Raw genomic sequence first — 27,123 nt, forward strand, 5'->3', positions numbered from 1 at the left:
GGAAAAAAAATTAAATGCATGTATCATTGCTTTCTTTAAATCAAATCTTCTCTTGAAGACCTTTAAATAGATTGAAAAATATTTTCAAAATAAATGAATTTCAAAATTACTGAGATAACAAAAGAGTCATATGATTTGAATAACTTTCTTCATGAAACATGGAACTTTTTCTTTAAAAGTTATACCTCTGCATCTTTAATATAGTAATTGCAAGCAAGTTTATGGTGGTGGTTTTTAAATTTAGTGATTACATTATGACCTTGTTCCAAATCAATATTTTGAATGTTATATTGTAGGATTTAAAGCATGATAAATATTCTTTTTATCTTTTAAAGGCAATAATGGTATTTGCTATCAAAATTTACTCTAATGTGAGTACATTTCCATTGCTTGCAGTACAGTTGCATACTTAGAAATTCAGGTAAAACTATCACTGTGGGATGTTTATTGGTTTTTCGTGTAAGTTATCAAGACACTGCAACTTTCTTATATTTTAAGGTCTTTTGAATTTAAGGAAACAAGTTTATAATTATTATTCTTTTTGTTTTTGTCATTGCTTTTAATTTGAATTTTGTTTGACACACTGTTTCCATTTTGTGAGCTTTCCTATGCATGTGCAAAATGTTTCTCCTCAGGCCCCCTTGTAATTCCTGGTCCTATTTTTATGAACCACCGAGAACAGGCTCTAGCCAGAATCAGACTCTCTCCAGCACCGCTAAAGCATAAACGGGACAAGCACAAAGGTATTTGGTCTTCCTTATTGACTAGGGTGGAAATAAGCCCAGCCTCCCAGTCACTTCTTCCAGATGCTGCATCTGTCTTTTCAAAGAACTGCACAAAATGAATTCTGCCTTTTCTTCCTGTTAGTATCTTGTTACCTGAGGAGAAAGAAAATGCTTTTAAATGTTGACCTTTCTTTAGAAATCTACATGTTCATTAGTCCACATCATCTTTGTTTTTCTTTCCCCTTTTCTTTTTTGTGATATATGCATTGTCTTTATGTGTGTCTTCTCTCATTTCTAATGCTGTCTCATTTTTAAGGTTCTTTGTTCTTACTGTAGGAAACGTAACATGTTAGAGTGACTCAAGATTGTTGCACTGCATTTGTGGCTTTTGTCCTTTTGTGTTGTGTATTTGGGGTTTTTACTTAAACATACCAGTTCCAGGCTTGATAATTCTGGCATAAATCTTCTGATAGGTATGTTACCTTTCAACAAGCCCTTTTGAGGAGTGAAATACTTGAAATAATGTAAACATTACTTTTTGCTAACTTTGAATGGGGAGACTACAAATAAAAACAAACACTTTTCTCTGCAATATTCTTGAGTTAAATGGTTTGATAGAGTACAGATATGGAGGTGTCTTGATATTTTAGATAGTTTTGTGTGTCTGGCAAAACCAATTCCTTATATCTTCAATTTCAAAGTGTGCAAAAAATTTGTTCAGATATAAATGACTTACATGTTTCTTAGAAAGTAGTAGTGTATTAATATCTGAACTTACTGAAGTTGAGCTGTCTCAAATCTGATTGGCGTTTGTATATATCTGTGTATTGATGTGTTTGTACATACATTATTTATATAGAGAAGATAAATATGTAAAATGGAGGTTAGAGACCTGGTCAAAGTAGGAAGCTGCTAAAAATGGTGAACCCAGAATGCTTCAACTCTTTTCTAAAGAATAGCTAAATGTTAAAGGAGTTAGTATGGCATTTCAGTTGAATTAGTGGAAGTTACTGATTGTATTTGGCATGTGTGCAAACAAACTGTGTATCAGTTTGAAGCCTTATGGGATAAAGTTTCAGTGTATGTGGGTGGTGGGCTTACTGAGTTATGAACATACTGGATTATGAAATCATTTTAAATTTAATTTATGGAAATGAAAGCAAAATCAGATACTTTGAATGTGCATAACATTCAGTCTTTGGAATGCATATTTTCTGAGCTTTAAGTCTTGATGGACTTAGAATAACCTATCATAATCTCACTGGAGAGGTTGCCTGTTGAAAGAGCACATAATGAATTTAAGTATCGTTACATGAGTGGCAGTTTGCTGATGGGCATTATTCTTGAGCTGGATACTGCTGCCAGCTGTACTGCAAACCCTTGACTCCAGAGGCAAGTGCATAAAGGAGTATGCTTGTCCTGCCTACATCTGTGCCTTTTTGGCATGTGTTAGTTGTTGGAACTCATTTCAGATCAAGTATCTCCTTACAAGAGCTGTATTCATTAGTGTCAGTTTGAGGCTTATGTTGCCTCTTGGAGTTGTAAGAACAGTATAAAGGTCTGTGTTGTGCTGGAAGACTTTGGTCAGATATGCCCTATAGAAATGAACATTTCTTTTTCTTTAAGGAAGGCTATATGGAAGGAAATACTCAGTTTATTTTAGTTCTTTGTGTCTTATAGTAAACAGATAAGGAGGTTTTAAGTAAACTTTTAGACCATTCTCTGCCTCAGGAGACTGCTTTTCAAAAGACAGCCATAAATTTGACTAGGAACTAGAAATACCCCTTAACTTCCCAAAGAGATTCCAAGGGGAAAAGGAGAACTGGTGAAGTGGGTTGTTATCCAAGTAACAGGCAGGGTGAGAATTGTGAAAAAGATAATGTATAATTTTTATCTTAGAAGGCATGCCTCTCTTCTTGAAGAAGAATGTAAAAGCAATAAGAGAGCAGAGATAAAAGGACATTATCACATTGAAATCAGCAAATTATTTGAACATGATGCTTTCCAGACTGTCCTCCTTCCTTCAGGTGTTTCTGCTATAGTAGTCTTCTTCACGCCAACCAGACCTTCAGGAACTTTAGGCAAGGAATGTTTAGTTCAGCTGGTAGTACTGATAAGGCCAGTACTAAACTTGCTGGTTGCCACTTCTCTGCTTGCAGCTGAAGAACTTCTCTTGATAATGATACTTAAACTTGAATGTGGACGGCTTCCTCAGGACTTCTTCAGACAATTATTGTCTACTATAAAAGGTGTATTTGATATGTGCTTGTACATATTGTCAAACCATGGAGTCATGGAATGATTTGGATTGGAAGGGACCTTAAAGATTATCCAGTCCCAACCCCCTTGACATAGACAGGGGCACCTTCCATTAGATCAGGTTGCTCAAAGCTCCATCCAGCCTGGCTTAGAGCACTTCCGGAGGTGCGACATCCTCGAATTCTCTGTGCAGCGTGTTGCAGTGCTTCATCACCCTCAGAGTGAAGAATTTTTTCATAATAATCCACGTGTCTGTCACTTGTGCAATTCATCTGTTTGGTTCTTCAGTTGAAAACTCCTTCAGTTTCATTGAAACAGCAGGTTTTTTAGAAATCTTGCCTTTGTCATTTACTCTTTTCACATTTATAGGATCTGCATATCAAGGTCATTGTTACTGCCAAAACTGCATAATTAAGCGTACCCTTCCTGATCTGTGTCTTCTGTGTCTTTCACAATTATTAATAGAAGGGATTAGGTATGACATGTTTAGTATTCATGGAGTAGTTTGGCACTAACAAGAAAAATGAGCTTGAGTTTCATTCTTATTCTTTAATTAGATAGTGAGTTTCCAGTCTGCATCTCCAGTCCCTATGGATTCCCATAACTGAGCATCTTAGTAAAAAGTGATGCCTGGAGAGGATACCTAGAAGAGGGGTAGACAATGTTAAAGGAATAAAGTAGATATTTATTGAAAAGGCCTTCAAAGGATACCTTGGGCAGTACAAGAACCTGGCTGTGCCTCCACTCAAGATGAACTCAGATTTATGAATTTTCACAATTTTATATGTTTTGGTCCATTTCCATTATTGGGGTTAATTGTCCAGTTACGGCTTCAGATTATGAAGTCCCATCCTCCCAGATTGCTCTCCTCAGTTCGCTGCTGTTTGTACTTTTTGGGTCTGAAGCTGCAATGGTGTCCTTGGTTCTCAGGCTGGAAAAGGATCGTTTTGTCTAACTAAACTGTGAAGGGAACTTTATATGAAGTTCAGAGTTATAGTCTAATGCAGTACTACATCTGGAAAGTATGAAAACTAAAACTTAAAGCATCAAAGATTAATGAAAGTCTGTAAACTCAACTGAAAGTCTGTAAACTCAACTGCAGAAATGAACTGAATAGAAATAAAAAACAAAGAAACAAAGTAAGCTTCTTTAGTCAGCTAAGATTCAGCAGTTTGAATGCCACCTTTTCCCTGCATTTGGAAATAGTGGTAAACATGCTAAGGAAACAAATACCCTCAAAACTGCTAGGACTAGATGAAGCTGAATCTGCGTGGATGGAACAAGATATAGGTCAACTATATTGCAAATACTGAGAGAAAATTACCAGACGTTCAAGAAAACTTACTTGGAATTTAGTTTTAACTTTTTGGCTATCTAAGATACCATGTGAAGGGCAGAGTAGCTTGAAGCACTAATTGGAGTGAGACAGCTGACAATGAAAAACCTACATCTAAGACTGAGTTTATAATTAGAATGTGAGTTTGTTAGCACTTTATTATACGTGTTGTGCTCTTGTGGCTCTGCATATCTTATTTCACCTATAAGCTCAAGTAAGCTCTGTAGCAACTTCTAAGGAATCCAACAGACTTACTTTTTGTGCTGCCCTCATGTGGATGATTTCCACAGTCAGCGTATATTCCTTTTCCCTCTGCACTGTATCTGTAAAATTGGTTACAGGTATTTTAGCTGCAGCCTGGGGTAAATAGCCAAGAAGCTGCAGACACGGGCTGATTAGTTAAAGTAATGTTGTATAGAAAGTCTGTAAATTATGGCTCTCAGAACACCCTGTGAGAGTTGGACGTCACAGAGACTAACCAGTAACTTGACCAATATGCTTTATTTGGGTGATTGCTGCTGAACAGAACCAAGATTTGTTGGCATGTGATGTGAAGAGACAGTTAATGTAAGAATTCGTAATATACAGTCATATTCCATTAATGCTTTTCATCTGTGGGGTATTTAACATCTTTAGAAGTGCTTTTTCTCTCCTCCAAAGATGGATGGTAAGCGAGAAATGGAATATCACCATCCTTGCTGTTGGAGAAGGCTAACAAAATGCTTTTCCTCTGATCTTGGCCTAGCAAGGGTCCACCATATCTTCCTGTAATGATGCTGGGTTTGGGTTTTTTGCCTGAAGAGGTCTCATTTAAAGCTTAATACTTCACTTGCTATTGAGTTTGAATAGTCTTTTTCTTTGTTTCTGGGAAGTAGTGGTTTTTGTGGCAGCAGTATGAGCCAAGAGAACTTCTAAGCATGTTTAATGGCAGAGGAAAATCATCTTCAGGAATTAAGAATTTCCTGAGTGATAGTGGAGATTGGTTGGTTTTATTTGCAGTTCTCTCTCTTTCCTTCCCCAACTTTGAGACATCAGACATGAAAACCCGTCATTGTGCAGTTTTTCATGGAGCACCCCTCTGAGTTGACAGCAGAAAGTACTTTTCCTTGGGGTTTTCTTGTGTCTCAGAGAGATGGAGTCAAAGATGCTGTTCAGTGGTACTCCAGTTGGAGAACACTGGAGATACTAGCTTGCTCTGCTGAAAGGTTCCAATGCATCCAACAATAAGAGTTTCTGCTTCAGTAGGCTTTTTATGCTTCCCTTTCAGGAACAGTTACTTTGATATTCCGTTTGATGAAATGAAAAAGTGCGCAGTTGTTTGAAGGAAAACAAATGTGTATCTCCCTAGTTACAGTTGTTCCTTGAGACATGCAAATAAGCTTTCAGCATCCACTTTTGACTCACGTTTTTTAAAAAAACTTTGACTGTTTGAAAGTAATGGAAGGAAAGAGGATGACCCAGTTTATTTGCAGCCTTATCTCTAAGTGTAACTTCTAGCCAGTGCTGCTGGAAAAATGTGATATGTATTGGCCATGTAATGGAGTAACAGATAAACACTGTAGTCCAGAAATACTGCTCTAAAAGTAAGCAATGATATAATGATATTCTATTTGGCTTTGTGTATTTTGGTCAAAAGACCTTTTTTTTCCTAAACAAGACTAGCTATTTTAGTTGCAAGAATGTTGTTGGAGCACACATAAATTATCACGTGCTTATCAAGTTTTGAAGATCCAAACAATTCAAAGCTCTTGAGACAGTTACTAACCATGCAGAGAAGGCTGGCAGGAATTCCATTTTCAGTTTAAAAATTTCGCACTTGAGCAAAGTAAGATATGCATGAAGGATAGTTGCTTCTATTCCTGCATTCTTAGAGCCTTTAAGAAGTTAGCTTTGGAAATTGGAAGTGCCAATTGGACTTTGTAGAACATTATCCTTTAGAATAAATTTATTGCTCAGACACGTAATTGCAAAACTTGTTTCATGTGAAGGTACTTGTCTCTGCATCTTGCACACTAATACTTAGTATTTCCTCAAGGGAAGTACTGTGTTACGCTTTCATTTGCAACCTTGGAGAAAATGGGGCTAGATCTAGAATCAAGTTTTATTTAATGGTAGTATCACATTTATCAACTGAGATAACAAGAATCCCAACTTTTTATTAATGTTTTTTTAAGCCCTTTAGAGCAGGATATTTTTCTTACAGTGAGGCAGAAATGCACATGTGCCTCTTTAAGTTTCTGCAGATCACTTGATACGCTGCTGCTACATTTTGCTAATGTGACTGCCTAGGTGACATGGTTGCTGTATGCTCAGTGTGTTTCATTGGAAGTGCATGCAGCCAGGACACATTCTTACTGGACATGTGTATTTCTGACAGATGATTAATCAAGTGCATTTACACAGTGGGAGAGCTCATATTTTTTATTATCCAGCAGTGTCTGAGGGAGGAGGGGATACAGGGGCCACAGGTAGACTTCCAGAATAATCTGCTGGTTTTCTGCTCCTGTCTGAAAAACTTGTATGAGTTTCAAATTGGGAAGCAGTAAGCAGACTGCTTGCTGGAAAAATAATTCTGGGGGCAATATCAGCTGCTAGAACCACTTCTGATTGATTTGGCACATAGAATTCAGTGCAATAGTAGGCATAAAAAGTTCAAAGGTACTGTATTTGGGAAGTAGTAAAACTTGACTAAAATACTGTGAGCTGCTTAAGGCAGAATTATGGGGCCAAGAGGAAAACTGTAATTTTGAGGGGACTGTTGTTCAACAGTGATTCTGTCTCCTTATATTTCCTCATGCTACCAATACAAAAAAAAAAAAGAAAAAGCTGCACACAGACCTTCAGAGACACTTTTTCTAATTTGTGTACAGTCTGGTAGTACACAACCTCAAAAATGCAATGGCAATTCTGAGACACAAGTTTTCTTAACCACCACGTATCGAGTATATAGTGCATGTTTCAAAGGGGTACTTTACCTATGCTTTTAAACCTAATTCTTCAAAACCATTAGTACCTATACACACTGTTCTTTACAGATGTGTATTACATGCAGATTCATGTAATTTCTATACTCAAGTCATCACTAGAAAATAGCTTTATTCTTTGAACAGTAAGATTTTTAAAAACTGACATGTAATGAAAGTGTGAAATGACTTCACTGTAATAAAAAGTAAAACTTGACCAATATGTATCAAAGCAGAATTATATTAAAAATTTTTTGTAAGTCTGTAACTACTATGCTTCACAGAGGGAATAATGAAGTCCTGAAGTTCAGACTTCCACTGATGATTACTCAAGAAAACATGTTGAAATTCTAAGTAGAGATGTAAATTTAACAATACCTTGAATTCTTTGAGAAGCAACTGTTAGGAAACATTCTGATTTCTGGAGAAGATGGTAGCTTGCAAGAAACTTGGGAATAACACATTGCACTTCAGTGCTTTTGTCCAATGTGAAGGCAGTTTGACTTTAGGAATCAGTAATGCACTTCATACTTACTGAACTCATACATAATTACTAAAAGAAATCACAGAAATTATGTCTAAAAATGCATGGAAGCAGACAAGAAACAGGCTCTGGGTGAGTTGTCTGCATTGTTAGAAATGAGCTGTGTAAGTAATTGTCACCTACTTAGAACAGGGGTTCTGTGGCTGAATTGGAGTCAAGTAAACTCCTTAAAGAGTAGTAATTGGAAAAGGTAGACTAGGCTATGCCTGTTAAGTTTAACTACAGTGTTTCCTACTTACTAATGCTGCCTTACCAAAGAGTGAAAGTGATGGCTTTTAAGCAAAGCTTCTGAAGTTTGCATTTTCTGTTTCGCTGGTTCCTTTTGTCTGCTCACTGGCAAGTTTCTGCTTTGGACGATCTTTTCCAGTGTGTACCTTTATAGAGCATTGTTTAAAAATAAAGTTTCTGTCATCTTGCACATCTGCTTTGATGCCGCATTTTGAGCTCTTTTGCTACTCTGAGTTCTCTCTTCTACCTTACAAGAGGTGGAGTGGGGAGTTATTTACTATTCTTATTCTATTCATTCTTCTAATATAACTTTATTAGAATGCATAGTATATAATTGTAAGTCTTGTTTATAGATGGAAGTGGAGAAAGAGGTGAGAAGGATGCCAGCAAAATCACAACGTATCCACCAGGGGCTGTCCGCTTTGACTGTGAGCTGCGAGCTGTACAAGTCAGTTGTGGATTTCACCATTCAGGTAAAAAATCAATTTTAATTATTGTAATAGAGAGGGGTTTTTTTAAGGTTGTCATAGATGTCTTCACTGCTTTGTGTTCAATTCTTTAAAGTGGATGTATGCAGGAGTGCTAAAAGCTGAAAACGTGGAAGGGTGATTTTGTCACATCTCAGAGAATCACACCATGTGCCTGAGAGTATTGTCCAAACACTTTGTGAACTCGGTCAGGCTTCTGTGACCCCATGTCTGTGGAGCTTATTGCAGTGTACAGCTACCCTCTGGGTGAAGAACCTTTTCCCAATATCCAGCCTAAACCTTCGCTGACATATTTTATGCAGTTTTGTTACAGGCTAAAGTAAGATCACCACCCAAATCCTCGCATCACCTCCCTTATTTCAGCAATGAGAGGTATCTCACTGTCCTTCAGCAGTGAAAAGGGCTATAAGTATCATATACTGAGTTATATCAGAGCTTGTAAGCAATTTTGGAGTCAATTTAAAACGTCTGTATGGCAGAGCTCTACTCCTGCATAGAGGTGCTCGTTGTTTTGGGTTGTGGAAATCTGATCTGGATCTCTTGGGAATCAGAAGCTGCAACTCAGAAGGGTAACCAGGACTGGTGCAGTGCCGTGTCATGTGTGTATGTCAGAAAAAAATTTTGTTGTTTTTCAGTGGTTTTGATGGAAAATGGTGATGTTTACACATTTGGATATGGGCAGCATGGTCAACTTGGACATGGTGATGTTAATTCCAGGTAAGCTGGTAATCAGAGGACGTGATTGTGTATTACTGTACTGCTGCGTTAAGAAATGGCTACATTTCTGGTTCTCTGTAGCTAGCAAGTGTGAAAATTCAAATATAAGACCAAATAAAGTTGAAGAGGTCTTGTTCTGCACTTACTCCCCATAACCTCCTGAATATCGATGTAATAACAGTACTCTTGTACTGTATGAGTAATTTATTTAATGCATGAAATCTTCTGTGCATAGTATTAGCTTGCTTTGATAATAGTTTGAAAGATTTCTGTCTCTTTAATTCTCCCTGCATCAATGAGAATTACATTGATACCTCATTAAGATTTCATTATTTCTGTAGAATACTACATACACAAAAATTAAAATAGTATGATATTGCAAACCTAGATGAGCCTGTTCCTGTTAAATCAGCGATAAGAGTTCACAGAATATTCACAGAATCATAGAATGTTCTGTGTTGGCAGGGATCCACAAGGATTGTGTCCAACTCCTAAGTGAATGGCCTGTGTGGGGATCAAATCCACAACCTTGGTGTTACTAGCACTGTGCTCTGACCAGCTGAGCTAATATCAATTCAGTTATGATGAAGTCTCATTTGATGTTCATCAGTTATCTCCCAAGTGAAGTCCCTAAGCTTTGGTCTCAGCTGCATTTTGTAGTCACTTGTTTTGGGTCTTGTTAGAAGAGTGATGTGTCCTTTCACTGTGATCAGTGGATGTGGAGAAATCAACAGAGCATGGACAGGTATTTGGCTAACCAGCCACTGCTTACATGCTTTAGGTGTGGTGTGCTTAGTAGCTCTGTAAATCTGATTTCCATTGACTACAGTGAGAGCATACATAACTAAATATATGTGTCTTTAATGTGAAGCGCAATCTCACCCTTGGTACCTCATGCTTACAGTCACATCTTTTCATTAAAGTAAATAAAAAAATGATTGTCCTGCTGTAAAAGGAAATGTGATTTAGGTCTTTGGACATGTACATATGCCATATAATGCACACAATGGGGGTTTCTATAGTAGGAATATTTGAGACTTTGTGTATATAATGCTCAGTATCCTTATGTAAAAGGCATACAGAGCAGAGCATCCATGACCTGTCTTCAGTTCTCTTGTTTCTCTTGTAGCAGTCAGGTGAAAATTACTGAACGTCTATCCTCCTAATCTCTTTGGAGACTTCAAAACTCTTTCTTTTGTCAAGTTCCTGAAGAAATCTTCATCATCTTAAAACTTGCATTGGATTCACTATGCCAGAGGGGGAGAGGGAAGAAAGTATACTGGAAATACTGCCTTATATTGCCTGATAGTAATCTCTGAACTGTTACCCCTACTCAGTTTGCCTTAGATTGGTGGATGCCGTCTGGGTTTCTGTCTGATAGAATCATATTGCAGACAAGTACTTTGTTTTTCCCTCCTGGAAATTCTTGGGTATTTGTTCCAAGGAGCAATGGCTTAAACTAGCAATTCAAGTTGCTGATAGAAAAAGGCCAGTTTCTGTCTTTGAGACTGAAGAAGTACACATAGCAGTGACATTTGTACTGGTAACCTAATGTCACCTATTGCTAACTTTGAAATCACTTGGCTTGTCAGAAGGCTTTGGAGATATCTGCTGTATTTGTCAGTATTTCAGGTGGTAAATCCTACATCTGTTGCTTATTTAGATAGAAACTGGATGAAGCCCAGTAGTAGTTCCAAGTGAGATCCTAAAGGAGAATATGAAAATTCTTGTACTGAAGGATAGTGCTTGACCAAAAGTAGAAGCTGAGGAGGTGCCAGTGACTTGGCACAGACCTTTGTATCATTCTACATCAGACCTAGAAAGTCTCTGAAAAAAAGCCTGGAAGGAATTTGGAGTATGTCCTATGCATGAGAACTGGCTGTAGTACTATATTGCTATTTAGCACCATCATTCAAATTATAATTTCTTCATTGATCTACTTCTTTTTCCAGCTTTAAGTAGAGATCTCTCCTCTGTCCTCACAGTAAGGGATTCAGAGAAGGAAACAGGGAATCCTTATGCAGAGTTCCACCTCAGTTGGGACGCAGTGGTGCTCAGATGGCCAGCTTCTGCCAGGTCAGTGGTATGTCAGTCATGCAGTGTGTCACATTGCCTGTATTGACCTCAGGAAGAGCATCATCTTCTGAATTCAGGAACTGATACTCTACTGTATTTCTGGGAGAGAGAGAGAGAAGAGAGGAGAAAAAAAGAAAAGTAATATTTAGGCATCCTTTCAGAGACTTTTGAGTTGCAGTGTAAAGATTTAGTAGGGAGGCTACATTTCTAAAAGTCTTGAAAATGGTCAAGTATTTTAAATTCTGAACACCTGTTCAGACATGCCTTGCTCCTTAATTAAGGGGATTCTAGACTCTTCTGTTAGAATATTGTAAACATCACACATTCTTCGTCTACTTCAGCAGGAATGAGATAGATTACATGCCGTGTCAGTAAGCTGGAACCATTCAATTAGCCTGTGTAGGCTTTTTGTTGTAGCATCCACAGTGACAGATGTTGATAAGCTATTCACTACGTGAAAGATTTGTCAGTCTGTGCTTATATTGTCCTCAAATTAGATGCTGGTGAATAGAAACTCAGTGGAAACAAGAAATGCTTTGCAGTATCTAGTCTTGGTGAAAGATAGCATGTATTGTGCTCAGGTAAGCAAAGGTGTGTTTGTTGCTGATGCTTCCCTCAAGAAGCTGGAAGTTAAAACTCCAGGATCTTTCTGTAACTGTTCAAAATTTGCCTGCATTTTTTTGTGCAAACTCTTGACTTCAGCACTCCAGTAGCAAGTACATTACCTGACAGTCAAGCTTCAGAAATGGAATGACTGAATTGATATGTCCTTGATAGGATTTTGCTTCCAAAGGTTCAACAGTAACATAAACCAAAACTGATCAGACCTTCCATAGATGATCAGCTATGTTCCACTTCAAGGTAAAGAATAGAGACTATTAGTAACTCCAGAGGGAAAAAAAATGTTCTGTTATCTGTTTGTTAGGACCATGATTTTAGGTGTATTTTCTGAATATTTTACTCCAGTGGTGGAGTGCAGGTCATATTTACATCTTTTCACCAGATTTCCTCTAAAATAGTCACTTCTAAAATACAGAAATCTCTATTTTGTCTGTAATGAAGTTGTCCAACTCTGCTTACAATGCACAAAAGTTGCTACCGATTTCCTCTCACCCGCTACACAGTAACATTTCCCAGTGAACCGTGCTTGCAGCACCACGGTCAGCTGCTCCAAGCGACATGTTTTGGGAGCTGGCAGGCAGCTGTTGGCTGCATCAGTACCACGGACAGAGATTGTTCCAACAGGTCATGCATAATGAATTTTCAAAGACTACAACTGCTCTGAGAAATGCTTACCTTTGGGGATGGAAGAGGGTTTGCATGTGGACAGCCAGAATGCATCTGGGCCTTCTTCAGGATCCTGAGTTAGCTGATCCATGTACATCTCCTCAATTATTCAGCAGTTGTTGCTTTTTCCTAAGGGATCTCAGGTTAATTTCTCTATAGCTGAGCTTGGTCTTTTGTGATTGACCAAATGTTCTGTGACTTTAATACCAGCGTGTCTTTCCACTCCATCCCAGAAAAATAGTGGTATGTCAGTCATACAAAATTCTTGTTTTCTTTGATTCCAATGAAGAAACTTTGGTTGTTAAAACTTTGCCCAGAGTCTCTCAGACTCTTTAGTGTCTATTCTGAGCTTTCCTGTGTTGAGTTTCAGGGGGATAGGGAAATACTCAGTAGTATCACGGGTTTTAAATTCTATGTGCACTAGTCAAACTGTCTGTATTTTTTGAAATCCCTCTTCCTTTTATGAAGTGAAAACTAGTTTTTTGCAATTCATGTTTATTTTATGTAGTTAAGTATCTTACTTTTTTTCTCTGTTCACTTCTAAATGAACCAATAGACTGTAGCTGGCCATTCCAAAAGTTGGATGATCATAATGAAAAAGCTGTTTAAGAGGGTAATGTAGTTCATCTCTCTGCATTAGTGGCTTATTTGATTTTCTTCTGCTGTAGCCAAGAGGCTATCAAACACAGCATTCATATAACATTACTGATAGAGTCAGTTGGAAGAACAGAAAGATAAATAGTTATGGTGATAATAGCACAGTTTTTAAGCATTAAAAGATGAAATATTCACTGCTTTTTTTTTTAATAGAGATATGATTGATAATTCCATGTCTGCAGCTATCATAATTTTGAGAGAGGAAGAAAAACCTTATGATAAAAATACTTCCATTTAACAGGGGTGCTTTTGGATTAGTTACTAGTTATGTTTTATTTATGCTTTGATGCCTTTCTGAGTTTCCTTAAAGTTAATGGGAGACAAATGTGATCATTGGTGCTGCTAAACTATGCTCTGTGTCTGTGTATAGTCATAGTGATGTCCAAATCCATGTGCCTGTAGACCAAGATAAGCACCTAAATTTGAGTGTCATGTTGTACATCCTCCGCTCAATTTTATTCTGCCCTTCAGTCCCTCCATCTTCACTAGTCACTCACTCAAAGCTACATTTGCCACCAAAGAATACTTTTTCTGTGTACCTGTGTTCATCCTTCTTTAGGTTATCAACTTATCTTCATGCTTCATTCTTCTGTTCCACATTTTTGTGTGTTCACATCTTCCCATCTGCCCTTTTTCTACTGAACATGATGCTTCATCTTACTTATAATTTCTTGACTTTTGTTTTACCTGCAATTCAACCAAAATCAGAACTTTGAGATGAACCATCTTTTACCACATCAGCTGCTAAACTATCACTAGGTAACCATGGGCGGGCCCTTTTTTATTCCAGTATAAAACAACCTGTTCTTATTTTAGATTACCCTAGTTTTGAAAGTCTGTTTAAAAGTAAGTTCACATAGTTCTGTCATCCTCTGTATAACTCTGAGCCCAGTTTCCAAACATAAAATTGTGGAAATAACTTGTTCTTCAAATTCAGAGTCTTTAACTCCACAGGAAATATTAAGTCTAGGTAGACATTCATTATGGAATTCAAAGTCTTGTAGGTTTCTGTTCTCTTTATTGGTGTTGAAATAAAAATTTTAGTGTCTCATTCTTTTTATCTTTTGTGCTCTTTCTATTCCAAGTCATCAGTTCAAGTTTTCTTTCTTTGCATCCTGAACACCCTGTCATTTTTTCCCCCTTCATTTTTACTGAAATAGAAAGTTGATTTTCTTATGTCTGTCCATATTTGGGAGACAAATGGATTAGACCTTTTCATATCTCTCTGGAAAAGAGTTTGGAGAGGTCTGTTCTTTATTGAGTCTGAGTTTGATGGGAGAGGAGCTGATGAAGAAGAGTAAACTTTTATTTCTTTTATAATTCCCTAGCCAGTGATCTTGGGAGTTCTGTAGCAATATTGCTTCTGGTAACTGTACTGGAGTGAGGCTCTGATTGCTTCTAGGGGTTTTTTAAGTGCTTAAGTAGAGTTCTCTGAACATATTTTACTGCTACATTTCATTGCAATATATTTTGTATTCATACAAAAATACACATGTGTATATGTTATTGTATCTACACATCTGTAATTCTAGAACTATATATTAAATTAATAATTCTTACTCTATGCTAATTTCTGAGTTTAATTTAAGAGAGGGTCCTTGATCTGTTTCCCTGTAACAGAAAGGCATAAACTTAACTATCTGGTGCAGTCTTTCAAACCTCTGTTGGTTTAATATGCAAGATGTTTCTTGGCTCTAAGTTCCTATAGTATGTGAATCTAGTGAATATATTTCACAGCAATTGAAATACTTACAATGTGTGTTTTAAATGCTGCGTGACCATGTATTGACATAGAGTTAATTTATTTTTGTCTAGGGGATGTCCCACTTTGGTGCAAGCATTACCAGGTCCTAGTACACAAGTTACTGCTGGGAGCAACCACACAGCTATTCTCTTAATGGATGGCCAGGTTTTCACATTTGGAAGTTTCTCAGTAAGGAAATGTTGCTTGTTTATGGGAATAAGCTAGTAGTTCATGTGTTGTTCAGAGACCTTTCAAGACTGCTGATGCTTGCTCTTACAGAACTGTGCATAACTTCTGCATGTCTTCAGTAGTTATGTTTTATAATGTAGCCTTTAATAATGTTCTGATTAGAAAAGCATAATGCCAGGAATTCTTGGGGTTTTTTAATATTTTAATGAAGATGGTGATTTAAAACAGTGTTATTTTATAAAGTGCACCCGTTTTCTCAACCTCTTACTGTTTCAAGCTTGGTTCTAAGTAATTGTTGCCTATTCTATTACCTGTCTCCATTTGATAGAAAAAAGCGGTTTGGGTTCTTCCATAGAAACAGCAATGAGTTGCAGAAGTTCTGCTTACACTTGAGGGGAGGGGTTATTGCTCAGAACAGCACAGCACAACTCCAGTAGTCTTCTTTCATAGCCATATGGAGTATATTTCCCCATGTCCATGTGGAATCCATTCTTATATTCACTAAACAGGCGCTTAAGCATTGTTTACTTCCCTCTCTGCCTCCCTGTGTTGGCAAAGATGCCCCTTGTAGCGTATAAGTACTGAGCTATTTTTACATGCTTAAGAACTACTTACTGTCTGACACAACAGAAGAGAAATTTCAACTTTTGAAATCATTTTACAAAAAAAATGAAATTAAAAAGTGAAGACTGAAATTTTGGGAGTAGAAAGTCACGTCCTGAATTGGAAATGAGTAATATTTTGTTGTTTTTCAGACTTTAGGCAAAAGCTTTGATGTCTGTGTTCCTGTCAAAACTGACATGTAAACATGTAAAGGTTTAAGCTTTGCTGTCTTGCAGTGAAACTTGGCCCCTGAAAACCCAAGTTCACTCTCAGAAATGGGGTGTAAATGCTTGTCATTTGGCTGAGGGTTTTTCCCCCTTTTGCTAAAAGAAAAAAATAAGTTCAGGCCATATTTAAACCACTTGATTTTTGTGTCTGGTTTTAATATTGTAGTACTAGAAAGTTTGCTGAAAGCTTCATAAAGTCAAGACTAAATCAAAACAAAGCATGTTATTTGAAAATGTCTTCACCAAGTTTACTTACTTATGTTGTTATGAAGAAAGATGAGTAATGTGCCGAACAGAAGACATTTGCTGTATATACATTTTTCTTTTCTCTAATAATTTTAACTTCTTTGGCATGCAGTGCATTTTCTGTGCCTGAGGGAGGTAGATGGAGCACAAGCAGGTTTCTGGCAGCAGTTCTTTCTGCATACTTAGGTGCAGTATATGAACTGTTGGTCCATCTCAGTAACTAGTTGTAGATAGAGGTTAAGCCCTAGATCTCCAGATAAGTGTTCATGAGCATGTGCAGCAGTGCTTGCTGAGGCACTGTTTTTAGCTCAAGTTTGATGAGCTAATCGATTTCTAGGTACTTTTAAGAGGTATTTGCTGTATAAATCTTAGTCCGTATAAATTCAGAATTGAATGGAACTTGGATGATCTATCTGAATATAAATTTTTTTCCTTATGAATCTATTCCTTGTTTAGCTCTGACATTAATCAGATATTGAACATTGTAGGAAAACAACGCTTTTATATTTGATACTGAAGATGAAAAGCAGGGTTATCCATCATAGAGAGTTGGAGTTGTATTTAACAAAAACTTTACTCAAAAACTTATCTGAAAAGGGAGAAGTATATCTGTCAGTAACTTGTTCCTTGTAGTTAAATGCATAACACTTCACTTGGAGCAGGCACTGCGTTTTGAAGGTAGTTTTGTGGTAAATTCTCTTCCAGCTTACCACTTTTGTGTGACAGAACTATTGAAGTAATTTATCTGTCTTTGACACTAACTGTTACTGTCACTTACTGATTCTTGCATTCTTCCTACAGAAAGGTCAGCTTGGCAGACCAATTCTGGACATGCCCTACTGGAATGCAAAGCCAGCCCCAATGCCTAACATAGGCTCCAAGTATGGGCGCAAAGCTACGTGGATTGGCGCGAGCGGGGACCAGACTTTCCTCCGGATCGACGAAGCTCTCATTAATTCTCATGTGCTTGCTACATCAGAGATCTTTGCAAGCAGGCATATAATAGGCAAGAACTCTTCTCTGTTATTTTAAATGCTTATAGAAGTACTGGAGGAGAAAGTGGGTTCAGTTGTGTAAACAATAGAGGAGCAACAAGTCAAAAACATGGATGGAGGGACTGAAAATATTTTTGCCTTCTAGTTCTACTACATATGGTGATCCTTTCTTTAGAAAGTTGTTTTTTATTTAAAATAATAATGTCAAAGTCTAACCTTCACCTGCATTTAAATCTTATCTCTATTTATTTTTGTTGTAGCAGTATATCTGTTCTTCCCTACTGTATAACATGCCATTTTCTGAGCATAAAGCATTAATGAGTGGTGTCTTCATGTTTCCTCTTTTTACTCCCTGATCTAGGTTTGGTACCAGCTTCAATATCAGAACCTCCTCCTTTTAAATGTCTTCTGATAAACAAAGTAGATGGCAGTTGCAAAACATTCAATGATTCTGAGCAGGAAGACCTTCAAGGTTCTGGTGTGTGTCTGGATCCTGTCTATGATGTTATTTGGAGGCAAGTGTGGATTATAGCTACTAAAATAGTAATATATAAATAATTTTTAAAATATTGCTCAGGGCTGGAGATTTGATTATGCTTATTTTCTCTGTAAATGAAAAACAGTTTTTAGTCTTCCATAAATATTTTTTCACATTTTTGGATGGTTTGTTCAAGTAAGCCCAAAACAAACATGTTCTCCTGTCTGCATTTTTAAAATTCCTTTCTTTTTTGCATCATTCTCATTCCAGTCTCATAATACTTTGGGGGTTCAAATCTGTTTTGTGTCTGTACTCTCCTAAATCCCTTTCCTCCATCTACCTAACACTTGACTGAATAACTTCCTTGCCATATTCAGCTGCCCAATTCAGTCTTAAATTGTTGTTCTTCTGCCAGCCATTAGTAGTTAAGACCACTAGAGAAGGGGTGGAGCAATGCTATTCTTTTCAGTTCTGACACTTTGGGAGGTCAAAGTAAATGTGTTTATTTAGATGGCATAGACATTCAGACCAATTGTATTTATTTCAGTCTTTGAAGTGTAGTCTTTGAGAAACACAGAATCATAGCATTCAATTCTTCTATAACAATTTAAAAGGTATATTAACTAGGATTTGTAGAGAAATCTGAACTTCCATCTGAGTTTGTGAGCTTGACGATATTTAAATTGCTTGAAGACAAAACAAGTTTGAGTGATGCTCAGCTAGCCAACATTCATCTGGAAGAGATGATATCTCATAGGATCATGTCTTTAAAAGCTACTTGTGTCCTACTTTGGATATCTTCATCCAGAATTGAGATTCAAGAACTTGAAAGCCAGTTAAAAATGAAGCATGTGTTTGCCAGGCACATTCCTTTATGACATAGGAATTACCTTGGATGGTTGCAGTTCTGCATTTTGCACATCTGCAGGATTGTTTGATTCTCACTGGTTCAGTTTTTATTTAAATTATGTTGAGATTAGAAATAACAGCAGCACCCACATCCCTTAGAGTTCTATATTTTCAGCATGTTTAAATCCACTGAAAGACTCAATTTGTGAACTAAACCAGTTATCAATGACCATGGGAATGCAGTAAGTTTCAGGGGAGGCAAGATAATGATTCTCAACTTGAAGACAATAAAATGGTTATCCAGCTGAAGGAAGTAAAAAGTCACATGTTAGATATTATGGATAAACATGAATTGAGATATTTTACTGTCTTGTAGTACTTTGGGGACTATGGAACTAAATCCAGAGCTTAAATACTTAACAGAAGAGTGGATTTTTTGAGACTGTGCAGATTTATTTCTCTGTTATATCCCATTCTTGTTCAATAGAAAATGGAAAAATAGTCTGAGTAAGAGACATGTTAATAAACATGCCTATTAGTAGTTAAATACTTGGCATATTATTATTTCTGGACATTTTGATTCGTGCCTGTTTAAGTGATGGATTCAATTTCTTGGACAGAGACAACATTCTGATGATGTGCAGCTTAAACGTTTCTGCAAAGCTTTGTGACTTGATCTCTTAGTAGAAATTCAAGTGGATGTGAATTTCAAGTAGAAATTCAAGTAGAAATTCAAGTTCATGTGTATAAATTTGAACATTGATAACTTGTTAAAATCCTGAATGTCTATATGGTGCCCTTTAATATTTTTAGCCAAAACTATTTTGTTGACCTTAAGATTTTTGAAAGTGTAGCAAGTGAAAATTCCTTTTGTGCTTCTTCAGAACACTCCTATAGACTTATGTCTTCTTACTGTTTTTCCTTTTATGTAGTGGTTTCAAACATTTTATTTTCTTTTTTCTATGTGTTAATCTATATTATAGAAAGTCTTTGTGTTCCCTTGTTTATGCTGCCCTTTTTGTATAATCCCTTAAAAACTCATGAGGTGATGTTACCCATTTAAAAAAGCCCAAACAAAATACAGTGGATTCCTCAAGATTTTTTTCTCTTATTTGAAGGTAAGCCTTTTCCTTTTGCTTGGCATCTTTAAAATTTTTCAGCACATCTGCCATTCTGTTTAGTACTTAGCTTGTTACTTCACACTTCTTAATAGATAATGCTGTTTTAACATTTGTTAGTTTTGAGAAATATCTTAATATTTTCTGAAATTTCTAAACCCTAATATGACTTTTTGACTTAAGGTATAATAATATTTTTGTATCCTTTTGTTTGCTGGAGTGTTAAGCTAATAAAGTTTTCATATATTTGTGATAGTGGTGCTCAGTTTCAAGAGTTTATACCAGCAGATCTACATTTTACATTAAATATCTTAAAAATGTAATTGTTGGTAAGGGTTTGTATTTTTTCAGTAGATGACAAATTTTGTTCATTCTGTTTTCTCTTGCTCCAGGTTTCGCCCAAATGCCAGGGAACTGTGGAGTTACAACGCAGTAGTTGCTGATTCCAGGCTTCCCTCAGCTCCAGACATGCAATCCCGGTGTAGTATTCTGAGTCCAGAACTTGCTCTGCCAACAGGTTCCAAAGCTCTAACCACCAGATCTCATGCAGCTTTGCATATTCTAGGTATATATTTATAGTTCATGAGTCAGAACCTTAGACAAAGTAAAGTAACATAGCTTAATGTATAAACAAACTGTAATCTAAAAGCTTCCTGACTTTTTTATTTAAGATTTCACTTTGTAGTCTTTCACCATTCATTTTAACTTTTATAATTAGGCTAATGTAGTTATCTTCTGCCATTTTAATGATGTTCGAGGATTTTAGAGTTCTGGTCGAACTTGTTAGATGTCTACATAATAAAGTAAGAGACCTTCCTAGAGGATCTTTTTGCAAAGTCCGCAGAATAAAGTCAGTGCTCTTAACGTGGAATCTCAAAGAACTCAGACCTGAAAAAAGTGATCTTCAATAAGTTATTTTTATTTTCAAGTAAATGCAGTATATAAAATCTTTTCAGTTTTGTATAATGAGTCACTAAGGGAAATGTTATTTCCTTTTGTAGTTTTTTGTGGTCTAAAAATGCAACATGTAAGTACACTGTGTTCATATATAAACTGGCCATGTGCAACATACGCAGTTATTTTAACTCACTTGTCCACTGATTATGATAAGTCATCTGTTCCTTGACCTGCTCACTTCATTGTGTGCTAGAGATGTGGTAACTTTCAATTTGAACAGCACTTTTTTGTGTCTGCGTCAAAGTAAGGCATGCTAGTACTTATGTGTATGAAACAAAACACCTTTGTGAAGATTTTCAAATCTGACTGTAATTCAGTTCCTACTTTAACTCTTTTTGGGTAATATTTTAAGTGTAAAAAGAAAAGTATAAAAAAAAATGTTACTGGCAATTTATTTGCCATTAGCAAAGTTTCAGAGTAGGTTAAATCACATTTGTTTGTTATTCTGGATAATAAATGAAGTTTGTTCATTAGCAAGCCTTGAGATTCTGCAGCAGTAACCCATAACTAAATCAAAAGTATAAAGCTACTTGGTAGCATATGTGTGGTGTAGGGACAAAACAACTGGATTGCTTTGATTTTCTTAACTAGTGTTCATTTCTATTTCAATTATTATAATCAACAGTGAGAGAATGAATTCTTTTTGGTTTTGCTTTCTTTTAGGTTGCCTTGATACTTTGGCTGCTATGCAGGACTTAAAAATGGGTGTTGCAAATACAGAAGAAGAGACTCAAGCAGTAATGAAAGTTTATTCTAAAGAAGACTATAGTGTTGTTAACAGATTTGAAAGTATGTACACACTAAAATTTCATAGCACATGCTGATGAGGTTGCAGAATAACAGACTAAGATTAACTATATTTTTGTTGGGATTTGTTTCTGCAGGTCATGGAGGAGGCTGGGGTTATTCAGCCCACTCAGTAGAAGCTATCCGTTTCTGTGCTGACACAGATATATTGCTAGGTGGTCTTGGTCTTTTTGGTGGTAGAGGTGAATACACTGCTAAAATAAAGGTAGGAGGTTTGGTTTTGTTTTAAGCAATATTGTGTCTCAAAATCACAACTTTCAGTAATGCTGTCCAAAACCATGATTAGTTTTTTTTCTTGATGCATGAGTGGTTTGCTGTATGTGGCATTATGCAGGCACAGTGGATGAAGTAGAGAGCTGAGAATTACCATTCTTACTTTTCATGAAATTGGCCCGTTCTTACCTTCATTAAATGCTGTGCCATCCTAGAGATATCTTGGGCAGTTATTTTAGAGTCTGAATGGTTCTGTGATCTGTTTACACAAAGCTCCAAGGTCCACCAGCAGAAGATTGGTGTAGTGGGCTTCCAGTTAAAATCACATGCTGTGTGATGCATGAGGAGCTGTTCTCAAAAACAGAAAAAGGGTCCTTTATCAGGAGCCATTGCTTTCCACTTTCCATGCCATTTTTTTTCTCATACTGCTCTGTGGATAGCTTCTGGGCTGGAATTCTTCAACTGAGAGAAACTGGCAGCAAATACAATTAACTCTGTGCCAAATATAGGCATGATTATGGGTGGAGCATGTGTGCTGATTGTTTTAAAAGAAATAAATCTGGCAATATAAATAAATCTGGATAAATAAACCTCACAGAAACACACACTGGTGTAAGACCTCTGGTTTTGGGTGACTGTTCTCTGCTCCTATGCTTTATAAGGATTTTGGTGAAAGATGTTATATCTGAGATTTCTGTTAGATGTTTGTGTATTCAGAACATGTTATTGTTGTTACTTATAATTTAGTGGAATAATGAATTTTCTCCCTCTGTTTTCAGATGCATAGGTATTAAGGTTTATTCTAGGGAAATGGATGACATGCTTAGCAGTAACATTTGTCTAAGCCAACAGAAAATAAGTAGTTGCACTTTATTCTAGTTTAACATAATGACTGAGAATTGCAAATAACTAAGTACAGCCAAGAAACTTAATGTTAATCACACCTTTTAAATACCAGAGGTAATAACGTTATGATAATACTCTAACATTATATTTTCAGTTCGTTTAGGATTAGCTTACAGCCACGATAAGAACTGCTAGTCCTGCCAGAAATAAGATGTGTATTAAATAGGTGTTTGCAAGAGAAGTCATAGACATGTATTGTGGTCCATTTTCAAAATCATCAAACGGTAGAAATTATTTGTAAGTAAGAAAATAAAGTTCTCTTAGGTATCATTTTTTGTCCCAGTCACCAACTGTTTGTAACACTATCAGCTGTCTCTGCTGAACTGTCAAGCTATCCCTTGCCTGAGAAGCTGAGTATATCTTAAGGTCATATAGTGCATTTCAGTTGGTGATGGAAAACCTGCAACTTCTGCCCAACTTTGCCTTTTTTAGCTGCTCTGCTTTTGTCTTGCTTGCAAGATTTAGGGAGTTCCTCCACTTAAAAATGTATCTGGACATAGGGCTGGGAGGTCAGTGTCAATTGCTGTTTCTTAACAGCTAATGTCTGACTTCCGAATGTGGTTTTGCCTGTCAGTGATATTTAGTAGTAGTTATTTTTGGGAAATACAATTTCCCAGAATGCCAGACAAGAAAAAGTGGTGTTAGGAGGTTGCCAACACCTAAGACATAATTTTACCTTTTTTCTTACTTCACCAGTTGTTTGAATTGGGTCCAGATGGGGGAGACCATGAGACAGATGGAGACCTCCTTGCTGAGACAGATGTTTTAGCATATGACTGTGCTGCCAGGTAAGATATTTAGCTTGCCTACTTACACCTGCTTCTTGATCTTTATTTTTACTTCCCTATACACATTTTAGTATCACTTTAAATATCAACAGAGATGGTCTACATCGTTAAAATTTTGTAGCAAGTGATGTAAAACACTTGATGTGTGTAGGGAAATAGTAAAACACCAAATATGTCCCCAAGCCATTAAGGTATTTAAATTAAAAGAAGAAAAATAATCAAATTCTTGCTCTTTTATAAATCCAAGTCAAATCCCATCTTCCTGTGTTGAGACCATAAGCAAAATATTGCAGCAGTTCTTTTGTGTATATGGTTTGGTTTAGCTATGTTATAGCTGCTTTTTCATTCTCTGTAATGAAGTAATTTACATTTCAAATGATACGTGATTAATTCTTTCAGGTTTAAATCTTATATATCAATCCCCTAAATATATATCCTGTTAATTTCTTTAATGCTTATTGTAATTACTAAGAATTTATGTACATGTTCTTGTCATTTGCAAACATTTTCTGAAATCAGTATTATATAGTACTTTATAATTAGTACTTTGCTTGCAGTATTGTATATTAGATGTAATTGGGTTTATTTAAGTTAATTGACTTAAACTTTTTAAAATTAATTTAACTTAATGTCTTCTTACTCTGTTCAGCATTGATATGATTGTTCACAGTTCAAGATCAAGCACAACTGAGGCATTTGTAGGTCCTTCTGAATTATTTTTTAATTACTACAATATTTTTAGATTAAAATTCTTAGATTAAATGCTTTTGGGTTTTGAATTTAAATAGATACAGCTTAATTCCACTGTTTCTCAATTTTTTTTTTTATAATTAGAGTGTAATTTGTTAAAAGTGAGTATAAAAATAATTAACAGCTGACATTTTCCAAAATTTGCTTTTCTCAGAGAGAAATATGCAATGATGTTTGATGAGCCAGTACTCCTGCAAGCTGGCTGGTGGTATGTAGCGTGGGCAAGAGTGTCAGGACCTAGCAGTGATTGTGGATCTCATGGACAGGCCTCTATTACTACAGATGATGGGTATACTTTTTTCTATATTTTTATTGAAAAAGAAGAGCTCTAATAAGGCTTGAATAATAACTAGGTTATTTCTCTTTCAGTGTTGTATTTCAGTTTAAAAGTTCCAAGAAATCAAATAATGGTACGGATGTGAATGCAGGGCAGATTCCACAATTACTCTACAGGTAATACTTTAGCCTCTGGAACAGTTTACTGACATGTTTTATTTTTTAATAGAAATATTAAATTCATTATAACTGTGTTTCATGAAAACATTACTGTATTAAGCAAAGGAAATCAGTATCTGAAAAATGTAGGGAAAACTTAGTGCCTTTGAGAAAAGTAATGAAATTTTACCCACGTTCACTTCCTTGCTGTTTTTCTTGCAGTCATGCTGCATGAGTCTTGAGATTTTCCTTTACATCCATAGAATCTCACAATAACATTAATAATTTTTGCTGGTTGGGAACTGCTCTGTTTGGTTGCCCTCAGTTTAGGAACTGTATGCTCTTGGACAGATTATGCTAATGTAACAAAGCCAAAATCAGCCATGAACTGTGCTTTACAATAAGCTACCATAAACTTATCATTGCCTTGATAAATATTATGTGTTTTAATAATCAGGAACTCTTTCACTGTGTTGTGTAAATTATACAGATGTCCTCAGATAGATGCATGACATAAATTTTATATATTTTTGTATATATAATTCCCCTGGCTTCCACACTGATTCTGAAGGTTAGAATTCTTTGATACCAGTTCTCTTGTCCTTTCTAAGAATGTCCTTTTCAAGGTTCCTCTGCAGAACAGCTCACTTCTGCCATTAAGCTTTCTGTCCATAGATGCCCTGTCCTTCGAGGTGAAGGTTTCATTTTGATTTATAGGAAGTCCTGGCATGACAAATTCATTATTTAGGTGATTTCTGTAGGGAGATGGCTCTGGCCAAAAGGAAAACAAGCCTTGAGACCTCTGAAGACCAATGGGTGGCGCAAAAGGGAAGATGCTGCAGTGATAGATGCTGTCTGTAGTTTTAACCTCCTCATACATTTTCCTTTCACAAAACTGGTGTTCTTTTAAGGAGCAACATTTCTAGTCTTGATGTCATCTGATGAAATACAGTAGATATTAGTAATAATTGCATGTAATTAAATCTATCTCGTTTTTACTTGTCACAGTACTGCCAGTGGAGAGAATTCAAGATACTTGGTTAGTGATCTAGAATGATTAGGAAACTGCAAAAGTTATGTTGAAATGGAACTTTCAGTTTGGTTCTTTTCCCTACTTGAACAATAAAAGCACTAAAAACTACAAAAAGTAAAAAACCAAAACAAAACACCAAATCCAACCCAAAACTCTACTAAAAGTAAAAACTGAAGATTTCAAATAAGTTCTAAAATTGTTCTTCCAGGTTGCCAACAAGTGATGGCAGTGCGTCCAAAGGAAAACAGCAAACTAGTGAACCTGTGCATATTTTAAAGAGATCTTTTGCCAGAACTGTCTCTGTGGTGAGTACTATTGAGAATCTTCTGTGTTTCCTGCCAGTTCATACATGGTTAGGAAACTGAAAAATCTAGATGTGGAAATGATGGTGATTTTGTGCTTGCTTTCTCAAGCAGAAGTTAGGTAAACTGATGAGAATATTTTAATTTTTTTTACTTTTTCTGAATATTTCATTTTGGTGTTCAACACCAAATACTTTTATTTTCCTTTCTGAGGTACAACTTTGTGAAATTACTGACCACATACAATAATAACAGGAGAAACAAAACTTTTTACATCCTCAGATTTTTTGTGAACTACCATGTGCTTCTGTTTAGCTTTCAAGTACTGTAAATGTCATATAGTGGCCATGGTCCTGCTGATCATAACTGATAAAAAACAAAATGAAGACAGCCCTGATAATACTTTATAACAAAAATGTATTATGTCAAAAGTCAGTGTTGCAGACTTCTGTAAACAAGCAAATAAAGTTTACTGAAAAATCTCATTACAGGTGAATACATTTGTTCTTAAAAGTAACTGAGGGGCTTCCACACATAATATTGTAATAAAGCTTATAGATAGATATTGTTATGGTATTGCAGTGAAGTGTCCCCTGCATTCTCAGTGGTTTTTCTTTTTTAATATTCTCAAGCAAATTGGGATTTATGTGTTGCATGGTAGATGTGTTTAGACATAAATAAAGATGCTATTTGCCTTTTGTCTAACACTGATGCAGAACTGTCATTTTTTGGTTTTTAACACTAAATCTGTCTTGGTATCTATCCTTCATACCCTGAAATAGGAATGCTTTGAGTCTTTGCTGAGCATTCTTCACTGGAGCTGGACAACACTGGTGCTGGGAGTTGAAGAACTTCGTGGGCTGAAGGGTTTCCAATACACTGCTACTCTTCTGGATTTGGAAAGGTTACGTTTTGTGGGCACTTGCTGCCTGAGATTGCTGAGGGTCTACACCTGTGAAATATACCCAATATCAGGTATTCCTCTCAGTTTCATATTTATTAGCAAATAATCTACAGGAAATTTATGATTTGATCTAAGTAGTCACATAGGATATGATATAAAATAGATTTGCTCACAAAGATGGGTGTATTGGAGCAATTAAATGACTTGTTGTCAGAAACAGGGAATTTCCAATTGTCTGCATAACTAAGTACCACATGTTTGCACTGTAACCTGTGTTGTATTTTAAAGTTAATTTCCTC

At 36.2% G+C, this 27,123-nt stretch overlaps 1 protein-coding gene across 10 annotated transcripts in view; it reads left to right on the forward strand.

Moving 5' to 3' along the window:
• MYCBP2 (MYC binding protein 2) overlaps positions 1–27,123 on the forward strand; it is a 175,667-nt gene that overhangs the window by 61,186 nt on the left and 87,358 nt on the right. For 9 of the 10 annotated variants that reach the window (XM_064713139.1, XM_064713077.1, XM_064713113.1 and 6 more), the window contains exons 18-31: positions 636–743; positions 8,409–8,528; positions 9,179–9,260; positions 15,096–15,213; positions 17,091–17,295; positions 17,646–17,799; positions 20,122–20,294; positions 21,350–21,475; positions 21,571–21,698; positions 23,309–23,400; positions 24,305–24,439; positions 24,520–24,603; positions 25,827–25,923; positions 26,703–26,895. In XM_064713139.1, the coding sequence (XP_064569209.1) occupies positions 636–743; positions 8,409–8,528; positions 9,179–9,260; positions 15,096–15,213; positions 17,091–17,295; positions 17,646–17,799; positions 20,122–20,294; positions 21,350–21,475; positions 21,571–21,698; positions 23,309–23,400; positions 24,305–24,439; positions 24,520–24,603; positions 25,827–25,923; positions 26,703–26,895 (1,815 nt within the window). The remainder of the gene's footprint in view (positions 1–635; positions 744–8,408; positions 8,529–9,178; positions 9,261–15,095; positions 15,214–17,090; positions 17,296–17,645; positions 17,800–20,121; positions 20,295–21,349; positions 21,476–21,570; positions 21,699–23,308; positions 23,401–24,304; positions 24,440–24,519; positions 24,604–25,826; positions 25,924–26,702; positions 26,896–27,123) is intronic. The other variant, XM_064713095.1, reaches the window with a different exon arrangement.

The sequence above is a fragment of the Zonotrichia leucophrys genome, chromosome 1 (assembly GCF_028769735.1).
Source record: "Zonotrichia leucophrys gambelii isolate GWCS_2022_RI chromosome 1, RI_Zleu_2.0, whole genome shotgun sequence".
In the NCBI taxonomy this organism is placed as follows: Eukaryota; Metazoa; Chordata; class Aves; order Passeriformes; family Passerellidae; genus Zonotrichia; species Zonotrichia leucophrys.